The following is a 23,557-nucleotide window of genomic DNA, read 5'->3' as shown; positions in this document are numbered from 1 at the left end:
ACCCCTGAACTAGGCCAATGCAAACAGCGCAACCAGCGATGCCTGAATAGGTATTTTAAAAACACACAGAGCAAAGACCTCTCCAAAATTTCCAGGATAACACAGGTAGCCTGAAGAATGTACCAGTAAAAAAAAAACAAAAAAAAAAAAACAGATGTTTTGCCACTTTAAGTAAGGGACACCCTGAAAGAAAAAGGATTCCATAGTACAGGAGTCCAAACAAGTACAAAAACAAGTTATGGGGTGTTAAGGCACCAAAATGGGATTTCCTTATGGAAACTGAATGCAAGCAATTATGTTTTGCAAATGTTGCTGCCTTGCAGATGTCCACGACAAATATCTGAGGCAAGCAGTGCAGGCCACTTTGCTTGATTCAAAAGAGGATTGGCATGACCTACTGTCAAGGCAATGACTTCTATTATAATAAACTGTCTCAAAAATTGTAGCCTTACAGTTGAAGTCCATGAATACTTTCTGGTGTACTTGCCAATACTTTGGCTTCCTGATAAGCTAAATGTTTTAAAGTTCAATCATGATGAGCCAGACATAACTGATTTAAGTTAATTTCTGCAGGTGAGTGCCAAAGGATTCCCTTTGTGTGCTCATTTATAAACTCCACTAGTATTTTAGCTTTTTCCTTGCACAGATAAGATTACACTAGAAGTTTGACAAACTGTAAAAAAAGTGAAGTCAGAGTATGTCTAAACAGCAGCTGGGAGGTATAATTCCCAGCTCAGGTAGACTTAAGGATGGTAGCTCTGCTTGAGCTAGAAATGACAAATAGCAGTGTGGCCATGGAGCTATGGGTGGCAGCTCAGGCTAACCACACAAGTATGAATGCAGGAGGTTGAGTGGGACTACTTAAATAGGCTACTAAACTGCTGTATCACCCAGCTATTTTAGGCACTAGCATGAGCTTAGCTAGTGTGTGTATGTCTTTTTGAGCTAGGAATCACTTATCCTAGCTGCTGTGTTGATATTAACTAAGGGTATATTTATCTGGAAAAAAATGTTTCTAAGTGCAGTTAAAAATGAAATCTTTTGTTCAAACTTTCTGTATTTTTGCATCTGTACCATATTTTTCATTACTGTTTTAAAGTAATAGAACTTAAGTCACATTGGATTTCCATTTTATTTGGGGAAGGTACAGTTTTTCTAATGTGATGAACAGTACACATGATTCTTTTTGACTAACGTTCACTAATTTGTCCAAGTATTAAATATGGCATAAGTAGCTGTTTCAATTTTTCAATATAAAAAATTAGTTCACTCTTTTAAACCTAAGTAAAGGGGAACAAGAGGAGGTAGAATAGAGTTGAAGGTGATGATAAAGATTGGCTAGAGTACAAGACAATAAAGGACTAGAAAAACAACTAAAAATCTGTGCTAAGAACCTGAAGCTTGGAATCTTTGGTCAGAACAGTACGCCCCATATTTTCACACTGATGGTTGTAGGCAGGGAGGGATCAAAAACATTTTGAACCATTGCCCATCACTACTGTGTACTATTTAAAAAAAAAAAATTCAGACAATACTTACCATAGGCTGTCCAGGTTCAGAAAATTTCACTTTAATATCCTGCAGGTGTTTTAAGATTGGTTCATCATATTCCTAACAGAAAGGAAAAAAGTTTGAACAGGCAGTTCAAATTTCGAAAAGCAAAATTTTCATCTAAACTTGCTCACTTCAGAGCAGTGAGCTATGTAGAACCTAATAATTTGATCACAAGTTTATGATAAATTTGTGATTCAGATCCAAGTTCTTTGAAATTACTTTAAAAACTGTCATTTGCCAAATTCTCGTTTGTTGAAATCTGTCATCTTATCTTCGAAGTTAAAGTTGCCATCTCTTGGGGTAGCAAGTGACTGAAAATTAAACTTCTTGGAAGATGAAAACTCCAATTACTACTTCCACTACTAAGCAGAGGCATGATGTGACAGATGTATAAAAATGACTAGTTTTAGGGGATTATTCCAAAATATTAACAGAAAGTTAATAGGATAAATTGTATAAGGGCAGAATGCAACAAAATGTAGCAAATATAGAAGTCCAGTCCAATACAGATACAGCCAGTTTAAGTACTTGCTCAAGATATCCTTAAATTATACAACTACCTAAACAAAATAAAGTGGCAAAAAGTAGAATGTGAATATATGCGCTAATGGATGCAGAACTAATTGCAATACCAGTTTCCAGACCGCTTAGATCTTATTTATCAAAAACTTTCACTTAGTAACAAGCAAGCAAACCACAAACTATCTTCAAGTGTTTTATTTGACAAAGACCAGGTAAAGGATTCTCAAGAACTGCAAGCTCTTGGTTACTCACATCTTCCTCAAGTTTCATCTAGTAATTGGGAGAAAAAAGCAGGTGAAGTTAGCTTTTTCAAATAGAATTAGCTTACCTGTACTAATTCACTTAGCATATCTACATTTCTAAAGATTGTAAACCAGAAGTCTGGAATTCCTTTGGGATTTGACTCTTCTGTTGCAGCTGCTGCTGCTTCTTTCTCTTCTATTACTACTTTGTTTTTGAGGTCTCCCTATGAAGTAAACATAGAAATGTTTAAGAAAAGCACAAACTCTTCATAATTAAGAGCCTTCCTCACTTAGTATAAAAAGTACAGTAGAACCTCAGAGTTATGACTACCAGAGTTACGAACTGACCAGTCAATCACACAACTCATTTGGAACCAAAAGTAAGCAATCAGGCAGCAGCGCACGCACACAGTGTGCAGGAAATACAGTACAGTACTGTTTTAAACAAACTACTAAGAAAGAAAAGGGAAAGCAGCATTTTTCTTCTGCATAGTAAAGTTTCAAAGGTGTATTAAATCAATGTTTAGTTGTAAACTTTTCAAAGAACTATAATGTTTTTTGTTCAGAGCTACGAACATTTCAGAGTTACGAACAACCTCCATTCCCGAGGTGTTTGTAACTGAGGTCCTATTGTAGATGTTTAAAATGCTGTCAGATTCCTGAAAATTGTGACTTGAAAGTTCATGCTTAGAGATGGTTTTAAACCAAGATAGTCAATTCCACTTACAAATCAAGTCAAACAGATTCAAAGTTGATTTACAACTGTATTTCCATATTTGTAAATTTTAAAGTACGTACAACTGCTGCTGGTTTGGTACTAGTTTAAAGTGCTTTCAATTGCCATGGAATTCTTGACTACAAGATATAAACAGATAACTTTCCAATTTCATTTGTTATACTTCGGGTTTTTTTAAATACACTAAAATAATAAAACCTAAAGGTACATGCCTAAATTAAGTAGATGTACACCTCTACCGCGATATAATACTGTCCTCAAGAGCCAAAAAATCTTACCGTGTTATGGGTGAAACCGTGTTATATCGAACTTGCTTTGATCCGCTGGAGCGTGCAGTTCCTCCCTCCCTCCCTCCCCCCTCAGAGCGCTGCTTTACCGTGTTATATCTGAATTAGTGTTATATCGGGTCGCGTTATATCGGGGTAGAGGTGTAGATGTACACCTCTACCCAGATACAAGGTGGTCCGATATAACACGGTAAAGCAGTGCTCCGGGGGATGAGGCTGCTTTACCTCATTATATCTGAATTTGTGTTACCGCAAGTGATTCCCTGTGCACTGCCCTGTTACTTGCTGGGCCCTCCCCCGAGGCTCCCCCCCCCCCCCCCCCCCCCCCCCCCCCCCCCCCCCCCCCCCCCCGAGTGCGCCGCAGCAAGTAACAGGGGGCGGGGGGGGTGCAGAGGAACCGCTCCAGCTCCCCCCCCCCAGCCTGGCGCGCCAATCAGCTGTTCTGTGCGGCACTTGTGGGAGGAGGTGAGCGGGGGAGCGCACGGGGAGGGCTGCAGCAAGTAACAGGGGGGTGCAGAGGAACCGCTCCAGCTCATCTTCGCCTCCTCCCCTGAGCGCACCGCTCCACTTCCCCCTCCTCTCCCCCCCCCCAGGCTTGCTGGGCCAAACAGCTGATTGGAGTGGCAAGCTGGGGGGGGTGGTGTGTGAATGGGAGGGGTAGAAGCTGGGGCGCAGAGCGGTAAAAGCGGTTCCTCTCCCTACCCCAATGTAACGCGGTCTCACCTAGAACACAGATTTTTTGGCTCCTGAGAACCAATATTGGGGTAGAGGTGTACTGTTCTACAGGGCAAGAAAGAGACCAATCCTCTGTTTCTCATTTTCACTGTGCTCTATCTAAAATTTAAATTGGTAGCATGTGGGGCAGAGACAGTCTTTCCAAGTCTTCTAGGAAACATCTGGCAAATTTATGTCTGATGTAATAATGAAAAGTACCTACAGAATAGGCTGTCCGGGTTCTTCTCTTTGGGGCACAGAAAGCTGCTTGTTGTATGTGGAGAAAAAAAATTAATATAGAACTAAAATTCAGCATGGAATTGTGCTAATACATGTCCCTGCTACTATGTCCTCATCCAACAACGCAGCAAATCCAGTTCTTGATCATGAAGAATTCTGCTGCTTTGCAGTAGCAAAGGTAGCATCACCAGAAGCTCTTAGAATTGCCTCCAACAATATCTGCTATTTGAGTGATGAGTCAAGAGCAGGGAACAGCAATTTATTACATTTACCAAAGGATCATGTTTGGGCAATATTTACAGCAGTTCATAAGATTAATTGAACTTGTGTATATACATAAGAATAGGTAAACAGGAAGTCTCAGAAAGCATTACAAACTTCAATTGCTTAAGGACTGCTTGAAGTTACCAAAAAATGGTCCTCAACACATGCCAGTAACTTCATAAACTGTTGCCACTCATCCCATAGATTTAGAAACCTTGTCATGTGTGCCTGTGGTAGTACTGTGGATTACCATCAAATACAATGACTAGTAAATATAGAATGAGGGTAGTATTAATTTTGCACAGAGATAAGAATGACTAAAGAAAATGGAGAACAAGTCAGGAAGAAAGGAAAAAGTGTGTGTGTATTTTATATAAATAGAGAGAGAGTCCTTAAAACTCATTAAATATAAATGGAATGTGCTGAAGCTATAGAAGGCCCTTCTTAAAACTCAATATTTTCTACTACACACAGAATATATAAAAAGCATGCTGGCTGCTGGATCTCTATTGGAATAAAACTTGCTTTACAATACACTTTACCGAAGTCTGAGATATCTATTTGTCAAATCTGTATTCATAGCACTAAACGCTAGTTATGTCCCCCAAAATAAAGAACAGCCAGTCAGTCAGCCAGCCAGCCTTGTATTACTTTGGTGATTTATGTAGCACTGGAATGGAACCCATTAGCAGAAAGATACTGTCAACAGGTTACGAACAGTGCAAACGAAAAGGAACAAACAACCATTAAACAGTATTGGTTGATGGCAATATACTGGTGTAAAAATTCAGTAAATTTTCAAAATTTAATTTTAAACGGAGAATTTGAGGCCAGAAGTGACCACCATGATCATCCAGCCTGACTTCCTGCACATTGCAGGCTACAGAACTTCACCCATCCACTCCTGTAGAAGGGACATAAATTCTGGATGAGTTACTGAAGTCCTAAAATCTTCATTTAAAGACTTCAAAGTTACAGAGAATCCATCATTTACTCTAGTTCAAACCAGCAAGTGACTAGTGCCCCAAGCTACAGAGGGAGACAAAAAAAAAAGTCAAACAAACAAAAAAAACCCCAAGGTCTCTTTCAATGTGACCTGGGGTTTTTTTGTTTGTTTGACTTTTTTTTTGCCTCCCTCTGTAGCTTNGGAGGGGGGGGGGAGAGAAGAGAGAGATTGACGTATCTTAGATCAACTTACAATCACTTACTTCGTGTCCTCGCGGGGCAGGATCGACAGCCGCCACTCCCCCGTCAACTTTGCTTCCGCCTCTCGCTGAGCTGGAGTTCAGCAGTCAACGAGAGAGCGATTGGGTATCGATTTATCGCGTCTACACTACACGCGATAATCAATCCCTGATAGATCGATCGCCACCCACCGAAGCTGCAGGCGGGATTTAAAGGGCTCTTCGCTCCCCGCAACTGCGGGGAGCCCAGAGCCCTTTAAATCCCTGCCGCGGAAGCCAATGCGCTCCGGCACGCTGTACTAGCTCTTGCCGGTATGCCATACTGGACTGGACCGGCTTACTTTCACCTCTGCCTTCAGTCTTAAAACAGATTAAGTTTCCCCCCTCCACAACTCCCTTTAGAAGGCTATTCCAGAATTTCGCTCTTCTGATGGTTAGAAACCTTTGTCTAATTTCAAGTCTGATCTTACTGATAGCCAGTTTCTATCCATTTGTTCTTGTGCCAACACTGGCCCTTAACTTAAACAGGAAGGGAGAGGAGTTAAGTCTTCTTATTTTAGGTATTTTTGCTTAAGTGAAAATTTAAAAGTAAACTGGATTATAATTTTAGAACACTGAATAAAGTTTGGGTTTGTCTGTCTATGTAAACATTTAGTTCACAGCAAGCTAGAGTGAGAATCTATGCCACACTAGCTTCCATGGACCAACTATCTGTGTGGACCCTGCTGACTTGCATTAACCCGTTTGATAATACGCTTTGATCTGGTCCTTTTTGAAAAAGGATGATATCAAAGAGAATTGAACTGTTAATACGTCAGCAAGGTCCAGACAGACAGTCCATGGCGGGCTAGAATGGGGTAGATTAAATTCACACCTCAACTTGCCAAGAACTAACTGTTCGTGTAGACAAGTCCTATATGTCATTGTGTTCAGTCCAGGCTTGTGCTTATTACAAGAGTTCTATATGAAATCTAGATTTCAAAGAAATTAGATTTAAGACAGTATCTTTCAGGCTATATAAACAAAATTAGTCCTTTATCAAATTTTCAAACTAATGATTAGCTTGTTTCTACTCACAGCTAGTTTTTCTTCCTCCTCATTTTCACTGTGCCACTCTGACTCTGCATCTGTAGGTTCAGCTTCACCAATGACAAAGTCCCTTCGCTGCACAAGAGAATTATACATTTAAGGGAGAAAAATATTAAAGCAGTAATTAAAGGTTACTCTGAACAATTCCTTGGGCTGCTATAAAAGGCTGGGCAAAATTAATGCCTCTGGCAAAATACAAAAATTGATTCTCTCATAATGACTCCCAGCATGCAAAACAATCCTTAAAAAACCCCAAGGAAAACAATTGACTCACTAATAGGATAGATAAGTATCCCCGAATATTAGGGTAAGAGCATGAAGGTAACAGACAACTTATTAGGGTGATTACAACATGTATTAACAGTAAGTTACAACATAAATGAACTAAACAGAACTAGAGTTACTTATGTTTAAAGTGAAAACAAAAAAGTGGAAGTCACAATTGTCTGTTTTGTACTTTACTACAATTTCAAATAGGTACCACTGAATGTCAGCAAAAATAACTTTTAGCTCACGTACTTTGGCTATAAAAATGGTTCTGTCAGATAGTTCCTACTCTTGTACAGCAGTCAGCATATGTCTGCAAATAAACTACTATAGGAGCACAGCTGTGCTACTATAACATTTCTGTGAAAATACTACCGTATTTTCCGGCGTATAAGACGACTGGGCATATAAGACGACCCCCAACTTTTCCAGTTAAAATATAGAGTTTGGGATATACTCCCCGTATAAGACTACCCCTCTTCCAACGCACACCAAATAAAAATTAAAAAAACATCAGATTTGATTTCAATATGGTAATTTTAATTCAAATGCTTATGACATGCAGGTACTTCGCAGGAAAACTTATAAACATAAGGCTGTTTGTCATCAAACATGTAAACATAAAACAGTGCAAGTGGATTAAACTTTTCCTAATTCACTCTAAAGCTGAAAGGAAGGATAAGACAATAAACCCATGGGAGCTGCCATGCTGTTTGTTTTCTAAGCTGTCAACCAAACTGGAACTGATGATGATAGGAGGAAGATAAACAAGAGAGAGAGAGCAAGTGCTGGGCAAGTCCCTGGCGAGTTAGCAACGCCCCTCATAACTGCAAGCTACGGTATTTTTACAGGTTTTGCTGGCGTGACAGTTTCCCTTTAAAAGCCTTCAAAATCCTCCTGTTCGTCATCTGATATCATAAGTACATCAATGACATCTTGTGATACATTTGTAAGGCAGTCATTGTATGGATCGAATTCCGTATCAGATGGTGTGGTCTCAGCTTCGGCTTCCTCTTCATCTTGCCACAAGTAGTCGTCCTCCATACCATCTAATGAATTTGATATGCCACACTTCTTGAAAGACTTGATTACTGTTTCTGCATCAATATCATTCCAGGCTTTTATGACAAACTTGCACAAAACATCCAACTGTGGAGCACGCATGTTTCCTCCTTTTGTGAATGACTTTTCGCCGCTAACCATCCATTCATTCCACTGTTCTTGAATGCGATCTTTAAATGGCTTGTTTAGGCACACATCCAGTGGCTGTACCAATGATGTCAATCCTGCAGGAATAACTGCCGCATCTGTGTTTAGTCTTGCAAGTATTTGCTTGGTGCTGGGAGTTAAATGAGCCCTGAACATATCCCACACCAGTAGACTACATTTTTGAATAAGTCCACCTGGTCGCCTGCTCCATACATTATCAAGCCATAGCTTTACCCCTTCTTCATCCATCCAGCCTTTTTCATTCACATGTACAAAACAACCAACAGGGAACTTGAATTTCGGCATTGTTTTTCTTTTAAAAATAATCATTGGTCTCAGTTTGGCGCCATCAGCTGTGCATCCTAGTACCACTGTAAAACTGGACTTCATGTCCTGTTTTAATTAAAATTGTTTTTTCACCTTTTTGATGGACAGTTTTATTTCCAACCATATCAAAATTCATTGGAGTTTCATCCATATTTCCAATACTACTTAACGCATAGCCATGTTTAGTGCGCTGTTGTATTACGTATCGATGGAAACTATTTACTTTGCTATCAAGCTCTGCAGGTAATTTTGGGGCAATTTTCGTCTTTTGCCTCAGTACCATATTATGCCTTTCCATGAATCTAGTACACCAGGATACAGTGGCCTTAAATCTGTTGCTGTGATCTGGGTTAGATTTCGCCCACTGAAGTGCAAACAAATGTATTTTATTTCGTGTCACTACATAACCGTTTTGGCGATGCTCATTCACCATGTCTGCTACATGTTTTTCGAGTTCTGGCCAATGTGGAGTGCCTCTTCTTAATGCACACTTACCCCTTGGCATACTCTTTAATGCTTTTTCATTTGCTTTCCAGTCCCGAACCATCTTTTCTGTTACTCCATATTGTCTTGCAGCAGCGCAGTTATTATGTTCCATGGCAAAGTTTACAACTTTAAGTTTGAAACTGGCTTCATATTTCTTTCTTCTTGCTGGTGGAGCCATGATGGGATTTTGACTGTTGGACATTTGTATACAGTACTGTATGTACTGGTGCTATACTGTATGAACAGGTACAGATACTGGTGCTGTACTGTATGTGGTACCCAGTATACAACAACCAGCCAATCACGGCAAGCAATGTACCTTACCGGCGATTGGCTGGTAGTTGTATACAAAGCCTGCTTGGATTGGTCAGCTCTCCCTGCCTGCCCAGCCCTCCCTGTCTCCAAGACTATCAGAGCGGTAGCGCAAACACACCTCTTTCACCCGTCTGGCCCGCCCTTGTATCCTATTACCTCCTTCTCTGCCTCTCAGATCTCGCACATGCGCGCCTGCGCCGCTTCACTGCAGTCCTCAGGAGCGAGATCTGAGAGGCAGAGAAGGAGGTACGGTAATAGGATACAAGGGCGGGCCAGACGGGTGAAAGAGGCGTGTTTTTCTGGGCACAGCGCCGCTCTCTCTCTTTTCCATACCCCGGGCGTCCCGGACGCCTGCAGCTTGCTCCGCCCTTCACTTACACCTTCCCGGTGAGGCGCCCCCTCACCTCGTCATCGGGCGGGGATGCGGCCGCGGCCGTTTTTGAACTCCCCCCACCATATGCGGCGACCGCAGATTCTCCAGTCCGGCTCGGAAGTTTCAGCACCCGCCCTATAAGACGACACCCGGCGTATAAGACGACCCCCGACTTTTGAGAAGATTTTCCTGGGTTAAAAAGTAATCTTATACGCCAGAAAATACAGTACCTATGCTGACGGAAAGGCTTCTCCTGTCAACTTAGCACTGTCTACAATGGGGGTTAGGTTGATTTAACTGCATAGCTCAGAGGTGTTGAATTTTCACACCCCTAGGTCAGTATAACTGTCACTTAATTTCCTAGTATAGACCAGGCATTAATTGCACTTTTCCTAGAGACCCTTACACACCACAGGGGAGCAAAAAAAGTTCTGTACAAAAGAGACAAATCCTCAGCCACAGCAGAGGATCACAGCAATGGAGGAAAGATGGAGACTGCAAAGATGGTATAAAGTTCACTTTTTCACTGGCTCTGCACCAGACAAGTCCTCAACGTAACTTTGGAGTAGCCTAATGGCTGAGTTACACAGGCTGCCACCACGACCAAGAGGCTGAAAATGCAGTCAGAGACCAGCAGGGCTTAGTAAAGCACCAGCCACACACACTTGGCCAGCAGCAAGGAGAGCTAGTGCAAAACCAGTATACTAGCTCTATGTCACCAGAAGATTCCCCTACACTAGTATGAGCCTCCTTGGGCCAGATTCTGCCAATGCTCCAGAGAAGAGAAACTGTCCCACTATCAAAAACTGCAGTGTTTTTTAGATGGTCAATGTCAGGAAATTCAGAATCACAGGTACCAATTTTAGGAGTTCGCAGCAGGCTACAAATACACTTTTCACATATAAGAGAAGTTCAATTACAATCCTATCGATTACACAGAAAAATGCATTAGCTATGCAAAGAAAATGAAGACATGAATAGACAGAGGATGAAATTGTCTCCAAAGAGTTCATTATTATTTATATCTAACATGGTGAATGTTAAAGCTAAAATTTAGGTAAGAACCAAGAGTTGACATTAAGAACAAACAATCTGTTGTACTAAAGAATGTTCTCCACCAATTAAAGGAATTCTTCTGTCAAAGAGAAAAAAATCTCTGTCTACTTTGTGTAGATGTCTACCTTTGAGAAAATGTACACCACCCTCCACCTCCAGAAAGGTGTTTGCTATTTTCTCATTATTGAATGTAAACAAAAGAAAGTGTGACTTATGAATATTATCATAGCATTAATAGTTTTGTTTGTGTGTTGTAGTTTTTGAAGCAATTTTTAAAGTGAGGAGGCTGGGATCTAGAAAAGTTGCTAAAATGTACTATCTAGTGCAGTTCTAATAAACCCAAGAGCCCAAGTATAGGATACAGACTCACTATATATCTTCTTTTACACCCAGCAACACGTTCAGGAATCTGACACGGATTTTCCAGATATTGCCTTGTTTTGTTAGCCCGTTTAATTCCTTTGTGAGGTTTTGTTTGTTTTGTAATGTATAGTCAACTAGTTTGAGTGCCAGGCCTTGCAGGAAAAGACCTAACGGACTGACTGGTGCTGGAGTAGTGATATCAAGAACATGCTTTGGATATGCTAGTGCATCTGCTATAGATTCTGTAAATGGGGAAACTGTCCATAAGTGTTGGAGTTTTTAATACAATCAGAGGAGTAGAAAAGAATGCTTTACACAGCTCTCCAGCAGTTCCCCTCTTTAGAGTTACAAAAGGAGTAACTAACCCCAGCCTTTATCACTGGAAGTACGGTTTTTACAATATGGAACATCTGATAGGATGAGAAAAGAACAAGGGCTAGAGTTCTAGATTGGTAATCCAAGCTTCTCTTTAAAGCAGCTGGGGGGGGGAGGGGAGACAGAGAAAGGAGAGAGAATTTGTTTCTATTTTACTCTTCTCTATTTACCTCCAAACAAAGGAAGTTTGAGAAAACAGCAGTTTGGAAAAAATCTTTATAGTCTTCCTACCTTATCGAAGAGAGGTTGATAGAGGGCTGCATATTTTCTCTCTAAATCATGAACTTCTTCATAAAATTTAGCTTCTATATGGGCACACTTCACCTGGAGTTGTTTCAAGGCATCAATTCTTCTTTTTACTGCTTTTGGTAACCTAGAAATAAACAGCTCTGTAAGTCTAGAAAGTTAGCTTCTTCACATCTAATAGTCATTGTGCATTATCCTGATATTATAGCTATACTCTTTAGTCATAGGAAGGTTTGGCTTAGCCATAACACCCTCCCCACACACGTTCCTTTTTTAATAGGGCATTTAAAAGCTTTATAAGAATCTTTTCTTATCCATGTTGTCCTTGATACTATTATCAGGGGTCTGAAACTCCCGGCCCATGGGCCATCTGCGGCCCAAGAACCTCCCCACTGCAGCCAGCGGAGGAAAGGTGCAGGCAGCCACACTGCTTGCAATGTTCGCTACAGGCACCGCCCCATCCCCGCCCCCCCCCCCCCCCCCCCAGCTCCCATCGGCTGGGGGAGAGGGACAGAGATACCATCATTTGTTGCCGGGCAGAGTCAGCCATGGAGGCAGCATCACTTTTTTCCCCCCACAATGAATATAAACAAGTCAAAATACCGAACAACTATCTGAAGCACACCTTGCTGCAATCTTGAAGGTTTCAACTGCTCAGTCACTGAGGCCAAACATCAACAAACTGACAGAAATGAAGTGTTGCCAGGTGTCTGGCAAACACTAAAAACTGTGGAGTAGTTGTGGCACCTTAGATTAAAAAAATTATTTGGGCATAAGCTTCCGTGGGTTAAAACCCACGAAAGCTTATGCCCAAATAAATTTTTTAATCGCTAAGGTGCCACAAGTATGCCTCATTGTTTTCGCTGATAGAGACTAACACAGCTGCCCCTCTGAAACTAAAAACTCTCTGGCAAGTGAAGAATTGTATAACATTGTGGTATGACAATCTAAGAAATTCGAAATAAAAAATACAATATAAACGTTTTATTTTCTGAACACCATCTTCAGTGACATTATTAGCCCACTGGGAGGATTTGAGGACTGGCACTGACCCTAAGGTAAATTAAGTTTGAGATCCCTGCTATTATCTTCCATCCCCAAACCAGGGGTAGGCAACCTATGGCACACGTGGCAAAGGCGGCACATGAGCTGATTTTCAATGGCACTCACACTGCCCAGGTTCTGGCTACCAGTCTGGGGGGGGGGAGGGGGGCTCTGCATTTTAATTTAATTTTAAATGAAGCTTCTTAAACATTTTAAAAACTTTATTTACTTTACATACAACAATTTAGTTATACATTATAGACTTATAGAAAGAGACCTTCTAAAAACATTAAAATGTATGGCTGGCACGCAAAATCTTAAAATTAGAGTGAATCAATTAAGACTCGGCACACTACCACTTCTGAAAGGCTGCCGACCCTTGCCCTAGACCAGGGGTCGGCAACGTTTGGCACGCAGCTCGCCAGGGTAAGCACCCTGGCAGGCCGGGCCAGGGTATTTACCTGCTGACACGGCAGGTTCAGCTGATCGCGGACCCCACTTGCAGCGGTTCGCCGTCCCGGGCCAATGGGAGTGGTGCGAAGCGGCGCGGGCGAGGGATGTGCTAGCCACGGCTTCCCGCCGCCCCCATTGGTCCGGGACAGCGAACCGCGGCCAGTGGGGGCCGCGATCAGCCGAACCTGCTGCATCAGCAGGTAAATAAACTGGCCCGGCCCGCAAGGGTGCTTACCCTGGCAAGCCACGTGCCAAACGTTGCCGACCCCTGCCCTAGACCATCAGCCTCCCCTATATTTCAGATGGCAGAAAGTAACTTCTTTTTTTTACATCTAAATTTGTGCAATTACAATTATGTCGACCCTTCTATGGAAAAGAATTGTGTATTTTGTAGAGAAAAGCATGTATTCATGGGCTGTACTCTGAAACATTAATGTATACACTGACAAAACAAGGCCAAATTGCCAGATATGAACCAAACCTCCAAAAACTTCCCTGAACAGATTAACCTATTCTCACGCTCTCACGCAGAAGAGAAAGTTCCAGAAGTGTTGAACCCTTCACTTTATAACCTAGTACTGACCCTAGAGAACTCAGTTCTAAAAACTAAGCATAATCCAGTGAAGAGAGATTATGATAGAAGCAATCTCAGAGAAGTGATCCAAAACCCAGTTAAGGGGAATTGAAGATGGACATAAAAAAATCTGAGTAGTGTTCAGTTTTAACTTAACACTAAAGTGAACTACTCTCGTATCAGGATGCAATCTTAGGTTAATAGTTTGTGGAACTGATCTAGAGCAATTTGGGTCCTCCTCTCTACGATGGTGGCCATTGCACCATCTATTAAAGCAGCAACACTCCTTACTCTGACATTTCTATTTTTCTGACTAAATAGTAACTCTGGTCTGTTATTTTTTCAGTCTTGCTGAAAGTGTGATATGCATTGTACTTACGTTTCAATATAGCTTGAAGGAGTGTGAGACGAACTGTCAAGTCGCTCCTGCAGAGCTGCCAAGACTTGTGGATTTTGCATCACTTGATCTGCTAGCTTTTCTATGAAAATAAAAACATTCTTAATACAAATCTGAATACGTTTGGATTGATTTGGTGCTATATTAAATATTTTGATAGTGCCATTAAGCAATATTATTGAACCTCTGGATCATAACTATAATCACCGCTGCACTGGACTTTCAACAGCAGCAAAATTGGTTCAGGCTCAAACCAGAAAGAGAAGTGATATTGATGGGCAGGAGAATGCATATGGAGAATCCCCAGAATCATAGAAATGTAGCACAGAAGGGACCTTGAGAAGTCATCAAGTCTAGTCCCCTCTGCTGTGGCAGAACCAAGTAAACCTACACCATCCCTGACCGGTGTTTGTACAATTTGTTTTTAGAAACTTCCAATTATGGGGATTCCACAATCTCCTTTTGGAGCCTATTGCAGAGCTTAACTATCCTTACACACAGAACATTTTTCCTAATTTAAATCTTGCTTCCTGCAGATTAAGCCAATTACTTTTTATTCTACCTTCAGTAAACATGGAGGAAAATTGATCATTGTCCTCTTTATAACAGCACTTAATATATTTGAAGACTTATCAGTCTTTTCTAAAGACTAAAAATGCCCAGGGTTCTGCCCCCCGCCAAACTTTTCCTCATGCATCAGGTTTTCTAAACCTTTTAGATTTTCTCTTGTTCTCCTCCAGACTCTGTACACTTTTTCCACATATTTCTTAAGATCTGGCACCCAGAATTGGTCAGAGTACTCACCAGTGCCAAGTAGAGTGGGACAATTACCTCCAATGTCTTACATACCACATTCCTGTTAGCATACCCCAGAATATTAGTCTTTTTCACAGCTGCATCACATTGTTGATTTTCATTCAATTTGTGATCCACTATAACTCCCACATTCTTTTCAGCAGTGCCACCACTTTATTCCCCATTTTGTATTTGTGCAATTGAATTTTTTTTCTTGATAAGCGAAGTACTTTGTACTTCTATTTATTGAATTTCATCTTGGGGAATTCAGACCAATTCTCCCATTTGTCAAGGTCCTTTTGAATTCTAATTATGTCCTCCAAAGTGCTTGAAACCCCTCCTAGCTTGATGTAATCTGAAAATTTTATTCAATATTTTCATTAATTACTTCATTCCAGACCCACGACTGACCCCTTTGGGACCCCACTAGATATGCTGTCCCAATTTGACAGTGAACCATTGATAGCTAATCTTTGAGTACGTTCTATCCACCAGTTGTACACCCACCTTATAGTTATTTCATGTAGACCACACTTCCTTAGTTTGCATAGGAGAATGTCATGAGAATGCCAACTGCATCTTTTCCAGTTGAGAAGTATGGCCAACCTTCGCAATCAAGATTCACAGCAGGAGTAACGGGGCACGATGGATTCATAATTTTCCCTGAAGAGCATCTGGAACTTGCAATTTCTTCTACCCTCCATTTAAGCCTGTCTCAAGAGCTTGAACCAGTCTTAAACAGGAGGTGGGAGTGGGAAGAACATAGAAAACTGCGGTGTTATATTTTTGCCCAGGTTGCAAACTAACTGGGGCTGCCCTTTAAAATGGTCAAAAGCTTTGAGTAATGCAGAATGTAGCAGCCTAGCTTTTGAGCTTGGCAAGGTGCTATGAGCACTATACTGGCCATTACTCATTTTCAAATACAATTCAAGATTCTGGTTACAATTTACCAAACTCCTCAGATGGTGTGGGAGCCAATTACCTGAAAGATCCTGTTTTCCCATGTCCCACTGTGGGAGTTCAGATCTATTGCATTGCTCCCAAAGTTAAACTCTGCCCTGGGAAGCACCAAGGTACTCTTAGGCCTGGTCTACACTACGAGTTTAGGTCAACTTTAGCAGCGTTAAATTGAATTAAGCCTGGACACGTTCACACGACGAAGCCCTTTCTTTCAACTTAAAGGGCCCTTTAAACCGGTTTCTTTACTCCACCTCCAAGAGGGGATTAGCAATAAAATCGGCCTTAGCGGGTCGGAACTGGGGTAGTGTGGACAGAATTAGACGTTATTGGCCTCCGGGAGCTATCCCACAGTGCTTCATTGTGACCGCTCTGGACAGCGCTCTCAACTCAGATGCACTGACCAGGTAGACAGGAAAAGCCCCGCAAACATTTGAATTTCATTTCCTGTTTGCCCAGCGTGGAGAGCACAGGTGACCACGCAGAGCTCATCAGCACAGGTAACCGTGATGGAGTCCCAGGATCGCAAAAGAGCTCCAGCATGGACCGAACGGGAGGTACGGGATCTGCTCGCCATATGGGGAGATGAATCAGTGCTAGCTGAACTCCGTAGCAGTAAACGAAATGGCAAAATATTAGAAAAGGTCTCCAAGGCCATGAAGGACAGAGGCCATAACAGGGACGCACAGCAGTGCCGCGTGAAAATTAAGGAGCTACGGCAAGCCTACCACAAAGCCAGAGAGGCAAACTGAAGGTCCGGGGCAGAGCCACAAACATGCCGCTTCTACGCGGAGCTGCATGCCATGCTAGGTGGTGCAGCCACCACTACCCTAACTGTGTGCTATGACTGTCACTGGAGAAACACAGGGAAGCAGGTTCGGGGTACGAGGAAGATGAGGATGAAGATAATGTAGATAGCTCACAGCAGCAAGGAAGCGGAGAAATGCCAACAGCCAGGATATGTTTATCACCCTGGACCTGGAGACAGTAACCCCCGAATTCACCCAAGGTGTGCTCCCAGACCCTGAGGGCACACAGGGGACCTCTGGTGAGTGTACCTTTGTAAATATTACACATGGTTTAAAAGCAAGCGTGTTTAATGATTAATTTGCCCTGGCAATCGCGGCCAGTACAGCTACTGGAAAAGTCTGTTAACATGTATGGGGATGGAGCGGAAATCCTCCGGGGACATCTCCAGAAAGCTCTCCTTCGTGTACTCCCAAAGCCTCTGCAAAAGATTTCTGGGGAGGGCTGCCTTATCCCGTCCGCCATGGTAGGACACTTTACCACGCCAGGCCAGTAGCATGTAGTCTGGAATCATTGCATAACAAAGCATGGCAGCGTATGGTCCCAGTGTTTGCTGGCATGCACACAACATCCATTCCTTATCGCTCTTTGTTATCCTCAGGAGAGTGATATCATTCAGGGTCACCTGGTTGAAATGGGGCAATTTTATTAAGGGGACATTCAGAGGTGCCCGTTCCTGCTCTGCTGAACAGAAATGTTNGGGTGGGGGGGGGGGGGGGGGGGGTGAGAGGGGGGTTAGTTGCGTTTATGCTGCATGTTAACCTGGAAACCACAGCCCCTCCTTTTACATTGTAAACCCATTTTAAATGGCCAACCCAACGGGTGCTTGGTATGGGAAATGAGGGCGCTACTGTTTGAAACTATTCCTACATGTTAAGAAGGTTAAAAAAAGCCAAAAGACTGTGGCTTACCATGGCTGCCTGCAAGCCGAAATCTGTTGCCTGGCACTGCGTGAGTGATCTCTCACACCAAACTGGCAGGCCCTCAATATAAGAGGAAAAATACGACCTTGTAACGAAAGCACATGTGCTCTGTAATGTGAACAGCAAAATTTAACGTGAAAGAGTGTAGCCATTGTTCTCTAAAATGTGTCTTTTAACCACCTCTCCCTTCTCCTCCATCAGCTGCAAATGTTTCTCCTTCACAGAGGATAGTGAAGATTAGAAGGAGAAAACGGCGGACTCGGGATTATATGTTCACGGAGCTCCAGATGTCCTCCCACGCTGAAAGAGCAGAGCAGAATGCGTGGAGGCAGTCAATGTCAGACTACAGAAAAGCACAGTATGAACGAGAGGAGAAGTGGCGGGCTGAATAACAGGACGAACAGAGCAAGTGGCGGGCTGAAGATGATAGGTGGCGTCAGCTTGCAGACAGAAGGCAAGAGTCGATGCTCCGGCTGCTGGAGCATCAAACTGATATGCTCCAGCATATGGTTGAGCTGCAGGAAAGGCAGCAGGAGCAGAGATGGCCGCTACAGCCCCTGTGTAACCAACAGCCCTCCTCCCCAAGTTCCATAGTCTCCTCACCCAGACGCCCAAGAACACGGTGGGGGGGCCTCCGGCCACCCAGTCACTCCACCCTAGATGATTGCCCGAGCATCAGAAGGCTGGCCTTCAATAAAAGTTAAAGTTTTAAACTGCAGTGTGTCCTTTTCCTTCCCTCCTCCCCCACTCATCCCGGGCTACCATGGCAATTATCCCCCTAGTTGTGTGATGAATTAATAAAGAATGCATGAATGTCAAGTAACAATGACTTTATTGCCTCTGAAAGCGGTGCTCGAAGGGGGGATGGGAGGGTGGGGTGGTTGGTTTACAGGGAAGTAGAGTGAACCGGGTTGGGGGGCGGGGGGCGGCGGAGGGTTCATCAAGGAGAAACAAACAGAAGTTTCACACTGTAGCCTGGCCAGTCACAAAACTCGTTTTCAAAGCTTCTCTGATGCGCACCACGCCCTGCTGTGCTCTTCTAACCGCCCTGGTGTTTGGCTGCGCGTAATCAGCGGCCAGGCGATGTGCCTCAACCTCCCACCCCGCCATAAATGTCTCCCCCTTACTCTCACAGATATTGTGGAGCGCACAGCAAGCAGCAATAACAAGGGGGATATTCTTTTCGCTGAAGTCTGAGCGAGTCTGTAAGCAGCACCAGCGCGCTTTTAAATGTCCAAATGCACATTCCACCACCATTCGGACCTTGCTCAGCCTGTAGTTGAACAGGTCCTGACTACTGTCCAGGCTGCCTGTGTATGGCTTCATGAGCCATGGCATTAAGGGATAGGCTGGATCCCCAAGGATCACGATAGGCATTTCAACATCCCCAACTGTTATTTTCTGGTCCGGGAAGAAAGTCCCTTCCTTCAGCTTTCGAAACAGACCAGAGTGCCTGAAGATGCGAGCATCACACGTACCTTTCCCGGCCATCCCACGTTGATGTTGGTGAAACATCCCTTGTGATCCACCAGGGCTTGCAGCAGCATTGAAAAGTACCCCTTGCGGTTTATGTACTCGGTGGCTTGGTGCTCCGGTGCCAAGATAGGGATATGGGTTCCGTCTATCGCTCCACCACAGTTTGGGAATCCCATTGCAGCAAACCCATCCACTATGGCCTGCACATTTCCCAGAGTCACTACCCTTAATATCACCAGGTCTTTGATTGCCCTGGCAACTTGGATCACAGCAGCCCCCAAAGTAGATTTGCCCACTCCAAATTGATTCCCGACTGACCGGTAGCTGTCTGGCGTTGCAAGCTTCCACAGGGCTATCGCCACTCGCTTCTCAACTGTGAGGGCTGCTCTCATCCTGGTATTCTGGCGCTTCAGGGCAGGGGAAAGCAAGTCACAAAGTTCTATGAAAGTGCCCTTACGCATGCGAAAGTTTTGCAGCCACTGGGAATCGTCCCACACCTGCAGCACGATGCGGTCCCACCAGTCTGTGCTTGTTTCCCGGGCCCAGAATCGGCATTCCATGGCATGAACCTGCCCCAGTAACACCATGATTTGCACATTGCTGGGGCCTGTGCCTTGTGAGAGGTCTATGTCCATGTCAATTTCCTCATCACTCTCGTCGCCGCACTGCAATCACCTCCTCGGCTGGTCCTGGTTTTGCTTTGGCATGTCCTGGCTCTGCATATACTCCAGGACAATGCGCGTGGTGTTCATAGTGCTCATAATTGCCGCAGTGATCTGAGCGGGCTCCATGATCCCAGTGCTAGCTATGGCGCCTGGTCTGAAAAAAGGCGTGAAACTAGCATCTGACGGACCAGGGGAAGGAGGGAGGGCGGGCCGAGTGACGACATGACGTACAGGTACAGGGAATTAAAATCAAGAAAGGTGGCTGTGCATCAGGGAGAAACACAAACAACTGTCACACAGAATGGTCCCCCCAAAGATTAAACTGAAAACCCTGGGTTTAGCAGGCCGCTGATTTGACGGAGGGAGGGGGAAGCAAATGAATACAGAACAAATCTATTTTTTACATCTTAAGCTGGCAGACGATGGTGCAGCATGACTGATAGCCCTCGGCATCTTCTGGGTGCTTGGCTGAAAATACTGGGCGCTTGGCAGAAAATAGCATACTACGACTGATAGCCATCATCGTCGAGACGGTTCGATAGGACTGAGCATGTCTGCTCAGGTGCCCATGATTGACAGCCACTGCAGTACGATGACGACGGATATCAGTCGTAATATACCATCTTCTACCAAAAGGCAAGGGGCTGCTGTTGTGTGCAATGCAGCCCCATGTCTGCCAGCCCCACATCTGCCAGCACCCAGATCGCCGATGAAGGCTACCAGTCATACTGCACCGTCTACTGCCAAAAGGCAATTAGCTGCTGCTGTGCAGTAATGCAGTACCACGTCTGCCGGCACCCAGAGGACATATGGTGACAGTGAGCTGAGCTGAGCGGGCTCCATGCTTGGCATGGTATGTTGTCCGCACAGGTAACCCAGGTAAAAAGGCACGAATCCATTGTCTGCGGTTGCTCTGACAGAGGGGGAGGTGCCTGATGACATGTACCCAGAACCCCCCGCGACACTGTTTTGCATCATTCATGCATTGGGATCTCAACCCAGAATTCCAGTGGGCGGCGGAGACTGCAGGAACTGTGGGATAGCTACCCACAGTGCAACGCTCCGGAAGTCGACGCTAGCCTCGGTACTGTGGATGCGGTCCGCCGATTTAATGCACTTAGAGCATTTTATGTGGGGACACACACAATTGGCTGTATACAACTGATTTCTATAAAACCGGCTTCTATAAATTCGACCTAATTTCATAGTGTAGACATACCCTTAGTAGAAAAATCTATGCTTTTTAACTCTCCCCCTCTAGTGGCCTGCTCAAATTTAATAAGCTTCACACACAGTTTAAGACTTCAAAGCCTCGGAAAGATTTTTGATTCAATTTAATAGTAGGGATTGGTAGCCTGATATGAAGCATGGGGTTTCCACTGCTGGCCTTAAAGGATAAAAGCTGCTTTTTTAAAATATAGTTTTGAAAGCATTTAGGTGCTTGGTGCTGGCCCCAATGTATTTCTAAATTTACCAAAAACACCTATGAAAGAAATTTAAGATTGCAAAGTCAAGCATCCAGATTATGCAATGCCAGTATTAAGGTTGCCTGTGCAACCTTAATGCATCCCACCGTGCGTGCACAGATGATAAAGTCTTTAATTTGAATTTCAGAATTTGTTGAAAGATTCAACCTAAGTTTTTTCTGCCTTCACCAACAAAGGACATTCTTTGGCGAACAGACTTCAAGCATGTTCAAAATCCCATATAGTGAAGAACTAATCATAGAATCATAGGACTGGAAGGGATATCGAGAAGTCTTCTCGTCCAGTCCCCTGCACTCATGGCAGGACTAAGTATTACCTAGGGCATCCCTGACAGATGTTTGTCTAACCTGCTCTTAAAAATCTCCAATGATGGAGATTCCACAACCTCCCTAAGGCAATTTATTCCAGGGCTTAGCCACCTTGACAGTTAGGGAGTTTTTCCTAATGTCCAGCCTAAACCTCTCTTGCTGCAATTTAAGCCCACTGCTTCTTGTCCTATCCTGTGCGGTTAAGAACAACCTTTTATGTACTTGAAAACTATCATCAAGTCCCCTCTCAGTCTTCTCTTTTCCAGACCAAACCTAATTTTTTCCAATCTTCCCTCATAAGTTGTTTTCTAGACCTTTCATCATTTTTGTTGCTCTTCTCTGGACTTTCTCCAATTTGCCCACATCTTTCCTGAAATTTGGTGCCCAGAACTGGACAATACTCCAGTTGAGGGCTAATCAGCTTGGAGTAGAGAGGAAGACTTCTCGTGTCTTGAATACAACACTCCTGCTAATACATCCCAGAATCGTGTTCACTTTCCCCACCCGCTTTTTTTTTTTGGCAACACTGTTAACTCATATTTAGCTTGTGTTCCACTATGACCCCCAGATCCCTTTCTGATGTACTCTTTCGTAGGCAGTCATTTCCAATTTTTTGTGTGTGCAACTGATTGTTCCTTCCTAAATGGAGTAGTTTGCATTTGCCCTTATTGAATTTCATCCTATTTTCTTCAGACCATTTCTCCAGTTTGTCCAGATAATTTTGAATTTTAATCCTATCCTCCAAAGCACTTGAAACCCCTTCCAGCTTGGTATCGTCTGCAAACTTTATAACTGTACCCTCTATGCCATTATCTAAATCATTGATGACGATATTAGCAGAGCCGGAGACAGAACAGGCCCCTGCGGGACCCCACTCGTAATGCCCTTCGAGCATGACTGAGGCATTGATAATTACTCTCTGGGAATGGTTTTCCAACCAGTTTTGCACCCACCTTATAGTAGCTCCATCTAGGTTGCATTTCCCTATATTGTTTATGAGATGGTCATGTGAGACAGCATCAAAAGCTTTACTAAAGTCAAGCTATCCCACGTCTGACTGTTATATATACACAAACCATGTTAGATATACCATGCTGACTGTTCCTTATCACTTTAGTATCTTCTGGATGTTTGCAAATTGATTGCTTAATTATTTGCTCCATTATCTTTCTAGGTACGGAAGTTAAGGTGACTGGTCTAATTCCCTGGGTTGTCCTTATTTTCCTTTTTATAGATTGGAACAGGGCAAATATAGTGCTAGGCTTCTGGAATCTCTCCCGTGTTCCATGACTTTTCAAAGATAATCGCTAATGGCTCAGATATTGCTTCAGTCAGCTCCTTGAGTATTCTAGAATGCATTTCATCAGGCCCTGGTGACTTGAAGACATCTAACTTGAAGTAATTTTTAACTTGTTCTTTCCCTATTTCAGCCTCTGATCCTAGCTCATTTTCACTGGCATTCACTATGTTAGACGTCCAATCACCGCCAACCTTCTTGGTGAAAACCGAAGCAAAGACGTCATTAAGCACCTCTGCCATTTCCACATTTTCTGTTATTGTTTCCCCCTCCCCCGATCGAGTAACGGATTTATACTGCCCTTGGTCTTCCTCTTGCTTCTAAAGTATTTGTAGACGTGATGTGCACAAAAGACTGTCCATTTTAAAATGTTTATAACTTTAAAGATATGCAACTAATAATCTTCAAACTTTGAAGAAACTTGCCAGAGCTTTACAAGTCAAGTCTGAAGTTTCCATTTTGTCATTTTATTTAGTTGCAAAATGTTCTGATCAAAGATAAGGGTTTTCACACTTGAACAAAATT

The 23,557-nt window shown here is 43.3% G+C and overlaps 1 protein-coding gene and 1 non-coding gene across 5 annotated transcripts in view; both read right to left on the bottom strand.

Annotated features, from left to right (window-relative positions):
• NAP1L4 (nucleosome assembly protein 1 like 4) overlaps positions 1-23,557 on the bottom strand; it is a 65,182-nt gene that overhangs the window by 29,683 nt on the left and 11,942 nt on the right. For all 4 annotated transcript variants that reach the window (XM_034770257.1, XM_034770258.1, XM_034770256.1 and 1 more), the window contains exons 4-8: positions 14,300-14,399; positions 11,835-11,976; positions 6,821-6,907; positions 2,405-2,542; positions 1,540-1,611 (exon numbers count right to left, since the gene is read on the bottom strand). In XM_034770257.1, the coding sequence (XP_034626148.1) occupies positions 1,540-1,611; positions 2,405-2,542; positions 6,821-6,907; positions 11,835-11,976; positions 14,300-14,399 (539 nt within the window). The remainder of the gene's footprint in view (positions 1-1,539; positions 1,612-2,404; positions 2,543-6,820; positions 6,908-11,834; positions 11,977-14,299; positions 14,400-23,557) is intronic.
• On the bottom strand, positions 5,155-5,284 carry LOC117877515. The gene has a single exon (XR_004645739.1). It is a non-coding gene; the product is annotated as a small nucleolar RNA SNORA54 (small nucleolar RNA).

Source organism: Trachemys scripta, chromosome 4 (genome assembly GCF_013100865.1).
Source record: "Trachemys scripta elegans isolate TJP31775 chromosome 4, CAS_Tse_1.0, whole genome shotgun sequence".
Lineage (NCBI taxonomy): Eukaryota > Metazoa > Chordata > Testudines > Emydidae > Trachemys > Trachemys scripta.
This window is presented reverse-complemented; position numbering and strand designations above follow the sequence as displayed.